This window comes from Babylonia areolata, chromosome 13 (genome assembly GCF_041734735.1).
Source record: "Babylonia areolata isolate BAREFJ2019XMU chromosome 13, ASM4173473v1, whole genome shotgun sequence".
Lineage (NCBI taxonomy): Eukaryota > Metazoa > Mollusca > Gastropoda > Neogastropoda > Buccinidae > Babylonia > Babylonia areolata.
In genome coordinates, this window is record NC_134888.1 from 18979791 (window position 1) to 18991848 (window position 12058).

The 12058-nt window shown below is 46.1% G+C and overlaps 1 protein-coding gene across 1 annotated transcript; it reads right to left on the reverse strand.

Moving 5' to 3' along the window:
• Positions 1–1417: 1417 nt before the first annotated feature.
• LOC143288869 (uncharacterized) lies at positions 1418–6936 on the reverse strand. Its single transcript, XM_076597523.1, has 3 exons — positions 4784–6936; positions 2949–3125; positions 1418–2021 (listed from the first exon to the last, which is right to left on the reverse strand). Exons 1-3 carry the CDS (start codon positions 6541–6543, stop codon positions 2003–2005), a joined length of 1956 nt encoding a protein of 651 aa, XP_076453638.1. The 5' UTR covers positions 6544–6936; the 3' UTR covers positions 1418–2002.
• Between the last annotated feature and the right edge of the window lie 5122 nt (positions 6937–12058).

Consider the following 12058-nt stretch of genomic DNA (forward strand, 5'->3'; position numbering starts at 1 on the left):
AAATTATTTCGAAGACTTTGGTCCTGTCATACTTGTCATCAAGGCAGTTTCATTTTCAGTTTCACTTTCAAGTTGACAAAGCGTGCGGACCAATCCATAATTATACGCCACAACACACCAGCGTGAGAAAAAAAAAGGAGATGCCTGGCCTTCGCATATACCCAATGTGCTGCTGCCTACCCTAGCCATCAAGGCAGTGACTCACATGCCACTTTCTACAGTTCAAGAAGAACAAGAAAGCAGCAGCAGCAACAACAAGCAATGAAGCCAACAAAGAGAAAACAACAACAACAACAAGCAATGAAGCCAACAAAGAGAAAACAACAACAACAACAAGCAATGAAGCCAACAAAGAGAAAACAACAACAACAACAACAACAACAACAACAAGCAATGAAGCCAACAAAGAGAAAACAACAACAAGCAATGAAGCCAACAAAGAGAAAACAACAAGCAATGAAGCCAACAAAGAGAAAACAACAACATCAAGCAATGAAGCCAACAAAGAGAAAACAACAACAGCAACAACATCAACAACAAGCAATGAAGCCAACAAAGAGAAAACAACAACAACAACAACAAGCAATGAAGCCAACAAAGAGAAAACAACAACATCAAGCAATGAAGCCAACAAAGAGAAAACAACAACAGCAACAACATCAACAACAAGCAATGAAGCCGACAAAGAGAAAACAACAACAACAACAACAAGCAATGAAGCCAACAAAGAGAAAACAACAACAACAACAACGAGCAATGAAGCCAACAAAGAGAAAACAACAACAAGCAATGAAGCCAACAAAGAGAAAACAACAACAACAACAACAACAACAAGCAATGAAGTCAACAAAGAGAAAACAACAACAACAACAAGAAGCAATGAAGCCAACAAAGAGAAAACAACAACAACAAACAATGAAGCCAACAAAGAGAAAACAACAACAACAAGCAATGAAGCCAACAAAGAGAAAACAACAACAACAACAACAACAACAAGCAATGAAGCCAACAAAGAGAAAACAACAACAACAACAACAACAAGCAATGAAGCCAACAAAGAGACAACAACAACAACAAGCAATGAAGCCAACAAAGAGAAAACAACAACAACAACAAGCAATGAAGCCAACAAAGAGAAAACAACAACGACAACAGCAACAAGCAATGAAGCCAACAAAGAGAAAACAACAACAACAACAAGCAATGAAGCCAACAAAGAGAAAACAACAACGACAACAGCAACAAGCAATGAAGCCAACAAAGAGAAAACAACAACAACAACAAGCAATGAAGCCAACAAAGAGAAAACAACAACGAGCAATGAAGCCAACAAAGAGAAAACAACAACAACAACAAGCAATGAAGCCAACAAAGAGAAAACAACAACAAGCAATGAAGCCAACAAAGAGAAAACAACAACAAGCAATGAAGCCAACAAAGAGAAAACATAAGACTCTGCACAATCATGATGAAGGCCTCACACTAGGTACAAAAAAAAGAAAAAGAATGTATTGCATTGTATTGTAATTATTGTGTTGTGTCATATTGCATAGTATTGTAATCACTATACTGCATTGTATTACATTGTATCACATTGCATTGCGTTGTACTGCATTGCGTTGCATTGTGTTGTATTGTATTGGGGTTTTTTTGGTTTTTTTGGTTTTTTGTTTGTTTGTTTTGTCACAACTGTTTTATCTGTGTGAAAATCAGGGCTGCTCTCCCTTTTTGTGTCTTGAAGTGTATTTCTTTCAATATCAAAAATCGGATTTTCCAATAACGACAATGAATTGCCAAGGACAACCCTTTTGTTGCCGTGGGGTCTTTCACGTGCGCTAAGTGCATTCAGTTCTCAGTGCACACGGGACCTCGACTGATGGTCGGACGCATTACTTTGCTCGATGATTTCGTGAGATATGATCAACGGACTGCAGTCGTGTAGAATGATCCAGACATATGGCGGAAGATCTCAGTCGCGCGGAAGTCAATTGCATTCCTTTGTTCAGATCCACAGTCGAAACCTGCAATAAATAGAAATGATTTAAACACCAATAAACCGCGCGTGCGTGCGTGCGTGTGTGTGTGTGTGTGTGTGACAGAAAGACAGAGAGAGAGACAGACAGACAGACAGACAGATAGAGACAGACAGAGAGAGATGAGAGCGAGAGAGAGAGAGTGTGTGTGTGTGTGTGTTTGTGTCTGTGTCTGTGTGTCTGTGTTTGTCATTGTGTGTCTCTGTGTGCGCGCGTATGTGTCCGTGTTTGCGTGTATGTATATGAACGTGTGTATGTGTGAGCGTTTGTTTGCGTGTAAGTATGTGTACGTGTGCGTATGTGTGACTGTGGTGTTTTGCGTGCGCGTGCGTATGTGTGAATGTGTGTGTGTGTGTGTGTGTGCGTGTGTGTGTGTGTGTGTGTGTGTGTGTGTGTGTGTGTGTGTGTGTGTGTCCGCACTGGTCTGGCTTTTTGCACAGGATTTTCTTTCTCCATTCTTCTTCGATGCGTCATCACTGGGTACACATGCACCGAACACAAGTCCTGGTAACAGATGCGCACGCTCACTGGCGCGTGCCGTCATGCAGCGGTCTTTGTGTCATGTACAATCACGTCATGTCGTTCATGTATCCGTCTGTCTCACACGGCTGACCGGGACACGCGCATGAGCGCGCGAGTTCCCCCCCCCCCCCCACCCCCCAACCTCCCCGCGTGTGCATCCACACACACAAGCACATACACACATGCACACACATTTGCATGCATTTGCACGTACGCGCACGCGCATGAGTCATACACACTCACAAAGAAAGAGACACAGAGACACAGAAGCACAGACATACAGGCACACATAGACACAAACACAGACACACAGACACACAGACACACACACACACACACACACACACACACACACACACACACACACACACACACGCACACACACACACACACCTGTACGGCCTCTTGCGTTGAAAGATCAGCCGTAAACTCTCCACATCGTCGCGCGTGCCGCTCTCGATCAACTGCGACTGCGCGCAACACAGGAAGTGACGTCGGATGGCCCGGAAGTCGGCCACCGCCTGACGGTAACTGCCTCTCCAGATGTGCCATTGGACGTGCAGCAGACATCTGCAGAAATGATGGAAACTGGTCATGGTAGCAGTAGTGGAGTGATGGCCTTCAGAGGTAACGCGTCCGCCTCGGAAGCAAGAGAATCTGAGCGCACTGGTTCGAATCACGGTTCAGCCGCCGATATTTTCTCCCCCTCCACTAGACCTTGTGTGGTGGTCTGGACGCTAGTCAGTCGGATGAGACGATAAACCGAGGTCCCGTGTGCAGCATGCACTTTGCGCACGTAAAAGAACCCACGGCAACAAAAGGGTTGTTCCTGGCAAAATTATGTAGAAAAATCCACTTCGATAGGAAAAACAAATAAAACTGCACGCAGAATTTTTTTTTTTTTTTTAAGGGTGGCGCTGTAGTGTAGCGACGCGCTTTCCCTGGGGAGAGCAGCCTGAATTTCACACAGATAAATCTGTTGTGATAAAAAAGAAATACAAATAGTAGTAGTAGTAGTCTGCCGAATGCTCATCTTATATCACAGATTGACACAAACTTACAGTTGGGCCAACAGCGAAGTGAGAGCTGTATTATCAATGGTTTCTCCATTGCAATAGGAAATCATTTACAGCTTAGCCTTTTGTGAAGGACTATGACTCTGAAACTAGGAGCCAAGATTGCACTGGCTCTTTGTGCTGCAGCCTTGGGGGGCTAGTTGGCCTTTATATGGGAACCATCCCCAACGCCGACTGTTCAAAACCCCTCTTGGCTGTGAGAGTGGGGATGTAATCAAATTCTAGCCCAGATAGTCAGGACAGCAGTTACCTCCTCTGCTGTTCTGATGGTCATAGTTGGACACGACTGACTATCATACATACAGTAGTAGTAGTAGTAGTAGTAGTTGTTGTAGTAGTAGTATTAGTAGTGGAAGTGGTTGTGGTAACTGTACTTCCAAATGTGCCACGGGGCGCGAAACAACAGACATCTTCAAAAATAATGGAAATCAGTTATAGTAGTAGTAGTAGTAGGGTAATTGTCTTTCCGAATGTGCCACTGGACGTGAAGAAGACATCTGCAGAAGTAACGGAAATTGATTATTGTGGTTGTAGTAGTGGTGGCAGCAGCAATAGTAGCTACAGAAGCAGTTTCAGTTCATATCTATCTATCTATCTATCTATCTATCTATCTATCTATCTATCTATCTATCTATCTATCTATCAATATCTATCTGTCTGTCTATCTATCTATCTACATACACATATACAAATTGATCGACAGACAGGGTGGAAATTAGAAGAAAAAAAAAGACAGGTAGAGACAGGTAGGCTATCTCGATAAATAGACAGGTAAACAGACGAAGACAGACACGCGGTGAGGCAGACTGACAGATATAGGTAGAATGGTGGAAAGACAGACGGACAGACAAACAACCAGCAGTCACCCCATTAACCCTTTCACCGCCAAGCTCGCATTTATGCACAGGCGTGGTAGAGGACCCATGTCACTGAAAGGTGACCATTCATTGGTCTGTTATCCATGAACCTAATGCTCTTAATGTTCGGAGGTAGGATAGGCCGTATTTTCTATACATCGCAGGGGGAATCCCCAGCTATTCTTAGCCACTGTCTTTTCTGTGTTAATACCACAAAGAAATGTTGTACTCTAAATTGACTGGCGGTGAAAGGGTTAATCGTGAAACGAACCGACGACGATCGCGCAAGCCTCACCTGTCCAGCATCTTGGAATCGTCAGCATCCATGTGACACACGGCTCCGCAGGCGTCAGGCAGCAGCTCACTGTCTTCGGGTTGCAGCAGGTGCTCTAGGTGAGGCCTCAGCACGCTCCAGAACAGCTCCAGCTCCAGGTTGTTCCACTCTGGCTCACACAGCCAGTCCAGCTCCAACTCGCCATCAAAACGACTCACTCGCTGACCGGCAGCAGGGTCAGATGGTGCTGAGTCTCCATCATCAGCCAGTTCTGCAACACTGGGGTTGATGTTTGGAGGTGGTGGGGATGTGTCCGAAGAGCTAGAGTGTTCTCTTCGAGAGCTGAGGTCTTCCTCACTTTGATCCGACGAAGTTTCTGCGTCGTGTGAGAGCTGCGAGTCGGACATTGTGAACCACTTGAGCTGCTCGATAAGGTCGTCCTCGTCCTGGGGAGAATCTTCAGCCTGGACGGGGTGGTCTTCTGACTGGGTCTTGCTGCTCCTTTTCCCTGGAAAGCGCACAAGCTTCCAGCCGCTGCCACGCCTTGTTCTTGGCTTGGTGCTTGATTCCGAAGCTGGGCTGCTCGAGAGAGGGGAGGCAACTTTGTCACGCTGTGTGGGACTGGTTGAGGAGGATGTGGATGTTCCTGGCATGGGTTCGGAGTTGCATCTCCTCCGCTCTGTCAACAGAGCACGTGATTTCGCTGTTGCTGTGGATGTTAAAGCCACGCGGTGGGTGGGGCAGGTGGATGTTCTAGAAGATCCCGAGAACTCGTGAAACACCCCCGAGTCTTCAAGGTCACTGCCCTCAGAGTCTGAGTCCAGAGGGTTGGGGATCCAGCCGGGTTCGTCTTTCAAGCTGAATTTTCTTTTCTTGGAAACGTGCGGGGTTGTGTTAGCTTTCGGCACTGGGATCGAGCATGACTTTTTCCGTGGATGCGGTGCACCACTACTGCAAACTGAAAGTGGATCTTGGTCAGTGTCTGTTTGAGAGACCAGGAGACTTTGTCTCGTTCCCGAACTGGCGACACTCTGTCTCCCATCTGTCCATGCATCTGAAGCAGTGTCTCCATCGGTGTCATGTTCACGTCGTTTGTCTTCGTTCAGTGACGATTTTGTCTCCAAAGTCTTGGGTGAAAATAAACCTTTATTAAACTCAGCATTTCTTAGGACGTTGGTTGAACCAGGAGGGTCTGTTCGAGCCGTGTGTTTGCTCTGTGCGAAAGGCTTCTCAATCCCACCGGGACATGAACTGTTTGTATCGGCAAAATCTTGACCATGTGGGTTATCCAGCTGGCTACAGTCTTGAAGACGTAAATCTGCCGAATCAGTAACAGTCACTGAAGCCACGTTTTCTTCAAAATAAAATTCCCGCACAGTTGCAAGATTCGGATTACCTGTGTCGACTTGCCCAGTGTCCAGCAGTTCTTCATCGTACACATCCCACTGCATACAGAAATCGTCATCACTCTCATTTTGTGGGCATCCGCAAACGGATTCCGCGTCGCTCTCATTCGGTAAGTGCCTTTTGTTTCTTTCACCTGTGGATGCGCATGCGCACACGCAGCCAAGTTCCTCCCAGGACAGGATTTCCTGCGTGTAGTCATGGACACACACGTGAACGGTGTTCCGCGCCTGGGAGGGCAGAGGCTTCAGCTCTATCTGCACGTAGCACACCTCCCAGTCGTAGTCCCACTCCAGGTCCAGCTCTGGAATCATGAACTCCTCTCTCGCCAGGGAGGGCCTTCTGCCCGCAGTGTGAGTGCTGTGTCTGTTCCCCATTGCCAGGGCTTCACGTCCTCTGTCACTGCTGATTAAGGCACTTCTGTCACTGTTGGCGAGCCACTTCTGTCACCAATGGCACTTCTCTTACTGTTGTCAATGCTGGCGAGGCACTTCTGTCACCAATGGCACTTCTATTACTGTTGTCACTGTTGGCGGGGCACTTCTGTAACTAATGGCACTTCTCTTACTGTTGTCACTGTTGGCGAGGCACTTCTGTCACCAATGGCACTTCTATTACTGTTGTCACTGTTGGCGGGGCACTTCTGTCACTAATGGCACTTCTCTTACTGTTGTCACTGTTGGCGGGGCACTTCTGTCACCAATGGCACTTCTATTACTGTTGTCACTGTTGGCGGGGCACTTCTGTCACTAATGGCACTTCTATTACTGTTGTCACTGCTGGCGAGGCTCTTCTGTCACTGTTGCCGAGGCACTTCTGCCACTAATGGCACTTCTCTTACTATTGTCACTGTTGGCGGGGCACTTTTGTCACTAATGGCACTTCTCTTACTGTTGTCACTGTTGGCGGGGCACTTCTGTCACTAATGGCACTTCTCTTACTGTTGTCAATGCTGGCGAGGCACTTCTGTCACCAATGGCACTTCTCTTACTGTTGTCACTGTTGGCGGGGCACTTCTGTCACTAATGGCACTTCTCTTACTGTTGTCACTGTTGGCGGGGCACTTTTGTCACTAATGGCACTTCTCTTACTGTTGTCACTGTTGGCGGGGCACTTCTGTCACTAATGGCACTTCTCTTACTGTTGTCACTGTTGGCGGGGCACTTCTGTCACTAATGGCACTTCTCTTACTGTTGTCACTGTTGGCGGGGCACTTCTGTCACTAATGGCACTTCTCTTACTGTTGTCACTGTTGGCGGGGCACTTCTGTCACTAATGGCACTTCTCTTACTGTTGTCACTGTTGGCGGGGCACTTCTGTCACTAATGGCACTTCTCTTACTGTTGTCACTGTTGGCGGGGCACTTCTGTCACTAATGGCACTTCTCTTACTGTTGTCACTGCTGGCGAGGCACTTCTGTCACCAATGAAACTTTTGTCTCTGTTCGCGAAACACTTCTGTCACTGTTGGTTATGGCACTTCTGTCACTGTTGGCACTTCTGTTACTGCTGGCGAATCACTTCTGTCTTTGTTGGCGAAGCACGTCTGTCACTTCTGTTACTACTGGCACTTCTGTCACTGCTGGCACTTCTGTCACTGCTGGCGAAACACTCCTGTCACTGTTGGCACTTCTGTTACTGTTGGTTACAGCACTTATGTCACTGTTGGCACTTCTGTTACTGCTGGCGAAGCACTTCTGTCTTTGTTGGCGAAGCACTTCTGTCACTGCTGGATAAGGCACTTCTGTCACTGTGAACACTTCTATTACTGCTGGCGAAGCACTTCTGTCTTTGTTGGCGAAGCACTTCTGTCTTTGTTGGCGAAGCACTTCTGTCACTGCTGGCACTTCATTCACTGCTGGCGAAACACTTCTGTCACTGCTGGCACTTCTGTCACTGCTGGCGAAACACTTCTGTCACTGATTCCCGATGTCAGTGTCCAAGGCACAGCTTCATGAACTCTCACCTAACCTCGTGGCAGATGCGTGATCTGAAGACTGATGCAACTGCGTCCGCAGCTGTCGATAATCTGGGAAGAAGAAAAAAAGAAAGAAAAACAATTCATGCAACAACATACAATGAAACCCAACGTTTTATCGTGAATCTTAATCTTCCAGGCAGCAACAGCAGTAGTAGTAGCAGCAGCAGCAACAACAACAATAGCAGCAGAAGTTGGGGTAGTAGTAGTAATAATAGTATCATCAGCAGAAGCAGCAGTAATAGCAGAGCAGCAGCAACAGTAGTTTCATCATCAGTAGTAGTGGTAGTAGAAGCAGCATAGTAGCAGCAGTAGCAACAGCAGTAGTAGTAAAAGCAGCAGAAGCAGTACAAGCACCAATGGTAGAAGCAGTAGTAGTAGTAGCAGCGGTAGCTACAACAGTAGTAGTAGTAGTAGCAGCAGAAGCATCTGTAGAAATAGCAGCAGCAACAGCAGCTACAACAGTAATAGTGGTAGTAGTAGTAGTAGTAAACAGCAGGAGCAGCAGCAACAGCAGCAGAAATAGCAGCAACAGCAACAGCAGCAGAAATAGCAGCAACAGCAGCAACAGCAGCAGAAATAGCAGCAACAGCAACAGCAGCAGCAACAGCAGCAACAACAACAACAGCAACAGCAGCAGAAATAGCAGCAACAGCAACAGCAGCAACAACAGCAGAGCAACAGCAGCAACAACAACAACAGCAACAGCAGCAGAAATAGCAGCAACAGCAGCAACAGCAGCAGAAATAGCAGCAACAGCAGCAACAGCAGCAGAAATAGCAGCAACAACAGCAGCAGCAACAACAGCAGAAATAGCAGCAACAACAACAGCAGCGGAAATAGCAGCAGCAACAGCAGCAGAAATAGCAGCAACAACAACAGCAGCAACAGCAGAGCAAATAGCAGCAACAACAGCAGCAACAGCAGCAGAAGTATCAGCAACAACAGTAGCAGCAACAGCAGCAGAAATAGCAGCAGCAACAGCAGCAGAAATAGCAGAGAGCTGTTATGAGCGGAACTTCCCAGGGACGCCGCAACCACTCTGTGTGTGAGATCACAACGCTGCACAGAACAGTGAACAGTGTGATCACTGGCAATGCGCCCATCACAGACAAGAACATAACGTTATACACATTTCTGAAGCTTCGAGATGGAAAAAAAAAAAGAAAGAAAAAAAGAGAGATTAATGAAAGGCCTATACATTCTTTTAAAACGTGAAGGGCCACTTCATAATAGCAATTATGTTTTCATAAAATGTTAAAAGAAATCGAGAGATGATTTAAATTATGCAGGTAGCAGTTGTCTTCAGTAAAGACACTGACGGTACCATTGCACCATAAACAGCATGAAAAACGCGCATTAAAAAAAAAACCCGATGCTTCATCAAGACATTTTACAGTTATTCAGTAAAAAAAAATATATATATTTTTATAAATCCAGCACAGATTGTAAGGACAGCAGTTACCTCCTCCGCTGTTTTGATGGTCATAGTCGAACACGACTGACTATCATACATAAAGAATAAATGAATAAAAACAGTAGTTGTGGCTATTCAATGTAAAAGACCTGAAACACGTGTGCAACTAATTAGTACTTCTGGTTATGAGTGGCGTTCATTACAGAGGCTGAATACACCGATGACTGCCGAAAATCCAGTATCGTTTCACCGGCCCTGAAGAAAACTGCATGTTTGGTTCTGAACCCTGTATCCCAAATTGCACTCGTACATCTCAACAGTCGAACGCGACGGTGTGAGTGCGCGTATTGACGTCTATGCAACATATGTTCTTTCAGTTTCAAATCTGGATTAAAAAATAAATGAATAACCTTCGAGGGAGAGGAAAAGGTGGGGTGGAGGTGGGGGTGGGGGTTGGGGGGGTGGTGGTGGCAGAAGTAGGTGGGTGAGGTGTGGGGGGACAAGGGGGGGGGGTGGAGGTGGAGGAGGGAATGAGGCAGTGATTTTAGGGGCGTTTATTTTCTTGTTCGCTCCTTTTTTTTTCCTTTTTTAATTTTTTTTTTTTTTTTTTTTTTTTTTTTTTTTTTTTTAAAAGATCATGTTGTTCATTTACAGCTGTCACAGCTGCCTAGTTTAATCCGATCCTTGAATTGCAAAATCCCTTGAACAGTCGTAAATTACATATGCCCTGCGGGTTTATTGCATTTACGCACACTCTCTCTCTCTCTCTCTCTCTCTCTCTCTCTCTCTCTCTGTCTCTCTCTCTGTCTCTGTCTCTCTCCCTCTGTCTCTCTGTCTTTCTCTCTCTCTCTGTCTCTGTCTCTCTCCCTCTGTCTCTCTCTCTCTGTCTCTCTCTCTCTCTCTCTCTCTCTGTCTCTCTCTCTCTTGTCTTTCTGTTACACGTTGCCAAAACAGGGAGTGGGCAGACTTCCACTCGTTGATCTCTCCATCATAAATCACGATGCACGCCTACTGTTGATAACCATCTACTTTGATCATTTTGAGACGTTCACACCCCCCCTCCCCCCGCCCCCCCACCCCTACCCCCACCCCCTTTTTTTCTTCTTTTTTCTTCTCTCTCTCTCTCTCTCTCTCTCTCTCTCTCTCTTTTATTAACAAAGGTTCTCTTCTTTGAAATAGGTACATTGCAACAAAAATCAGACCCAGCACATAACGCTAATCAAATCAGATTACTTGGGGAAGTTCCTTATTAAAATCAAAATACCACCAAAAAAAAAAAAAGCAAAGCTTTACACAGACTGGCTGTTAAATGATTTTCATCAGAGACACAGACAGACATACAGACAGAGATAAAGACAGAAAAGAAAAAGAAAAAAAAACACACAAAGAAAACCTTACTGACTAATTGACTTACTGCCTCACTGATTTTACTCAGTTTACTTCATCCGACCGCTTCTACCGGAAAGATGTTTGCTGGCGCGGGGAGATAAGTAAATTGGTGATCGGCACGGCAAGACGGGAGACAGACTGGAATAGCCGTCATACAGTGTACGGCGCGGAGCGTGGTATGTCTGAAACTCTAGTCAGTTGCTCTTCCTCCTTACACAGTCTACTTACTATCACACACACACACACACACACACACACACACACACACACACACACACACATATATATATATACATACATTTCCATGTCATTGTTGCCGGTCACTGACCTTTCGGTAATTCTATACGCTGAGTCAGTAGTAGACGCACGCTCATCCAGCCATAAACTCCGCGAGGATGACACTGACAGACTATCAGTCACCCATTTCCCTTATTGATTGATTTAACCCACTCGGTACGGCCACAGTCTTCTTCTTCCCTTTCTCTTTCACACAACACAACACACACACACACACACACACACACACACACACACACACACACACACACACACACACACAGGGGAGAGGGGGGAGGAGAGAGAGAGGCACAGAGAGAGGGACGGGAGAAAGAGGGGGGGAGAGAGAGAGGCAGAGAGAGAGAGGGGAGAGATACTGAGAGAGAGGCAGACAAGGTCAAGGCATGTTTGCATGCATCCTGTCAGTATTGATTTTGCTCGTTTCACTCATAGTTGCACCCATGCTCTCTCTGTTTGAGATGGGATCCGATCACAACACTAAATCATTAACAGAAATAGTAGTAGCAGAATTAGCAATAGTAGCAGCAGTAGCAGCAGCAGCAGTAATAGCAATAGTAGTAGTAGCAGTAGCTGCAGCAGCAGTAGCCACAGTAGTAGTAGCAGTAGCAGCAGCAACCACAGTAGTAGCAGCAGCAGCAATAGTAGTAGCAGCAGCAGTAGCAGCAGCAGAAGTAGCAATAGCAGCAGCAGCAGCAGTAGTAGTAACAGCAACAGTAGCAGTAGCAGTAGCAGCAGCAGCCACAGTAGTAGCAGCAGCAGCAATAGCAGCAGCAGCAGTAGTAGCAGCAGCAGTAATAGCAATAGTAGTAGTA

Excerpts from the sequence above, each read along its gene's own strand:
- LOC143288869 (XM_076597523.1), bottom strand. The coding sequence starts at position 6,543 with ATGGGGAACAGACACAGCACTCACACTGCGGGCAGAAGGCCCTCCCTG. Across the intron at positions 3,126-4,783 it reads GATTCCAAGATGCTGGACAG|ATGTCTGCTGCACGTCCAAT; the intron begins GTGAGGCTTGCG and ends TCATTTCTGCAG.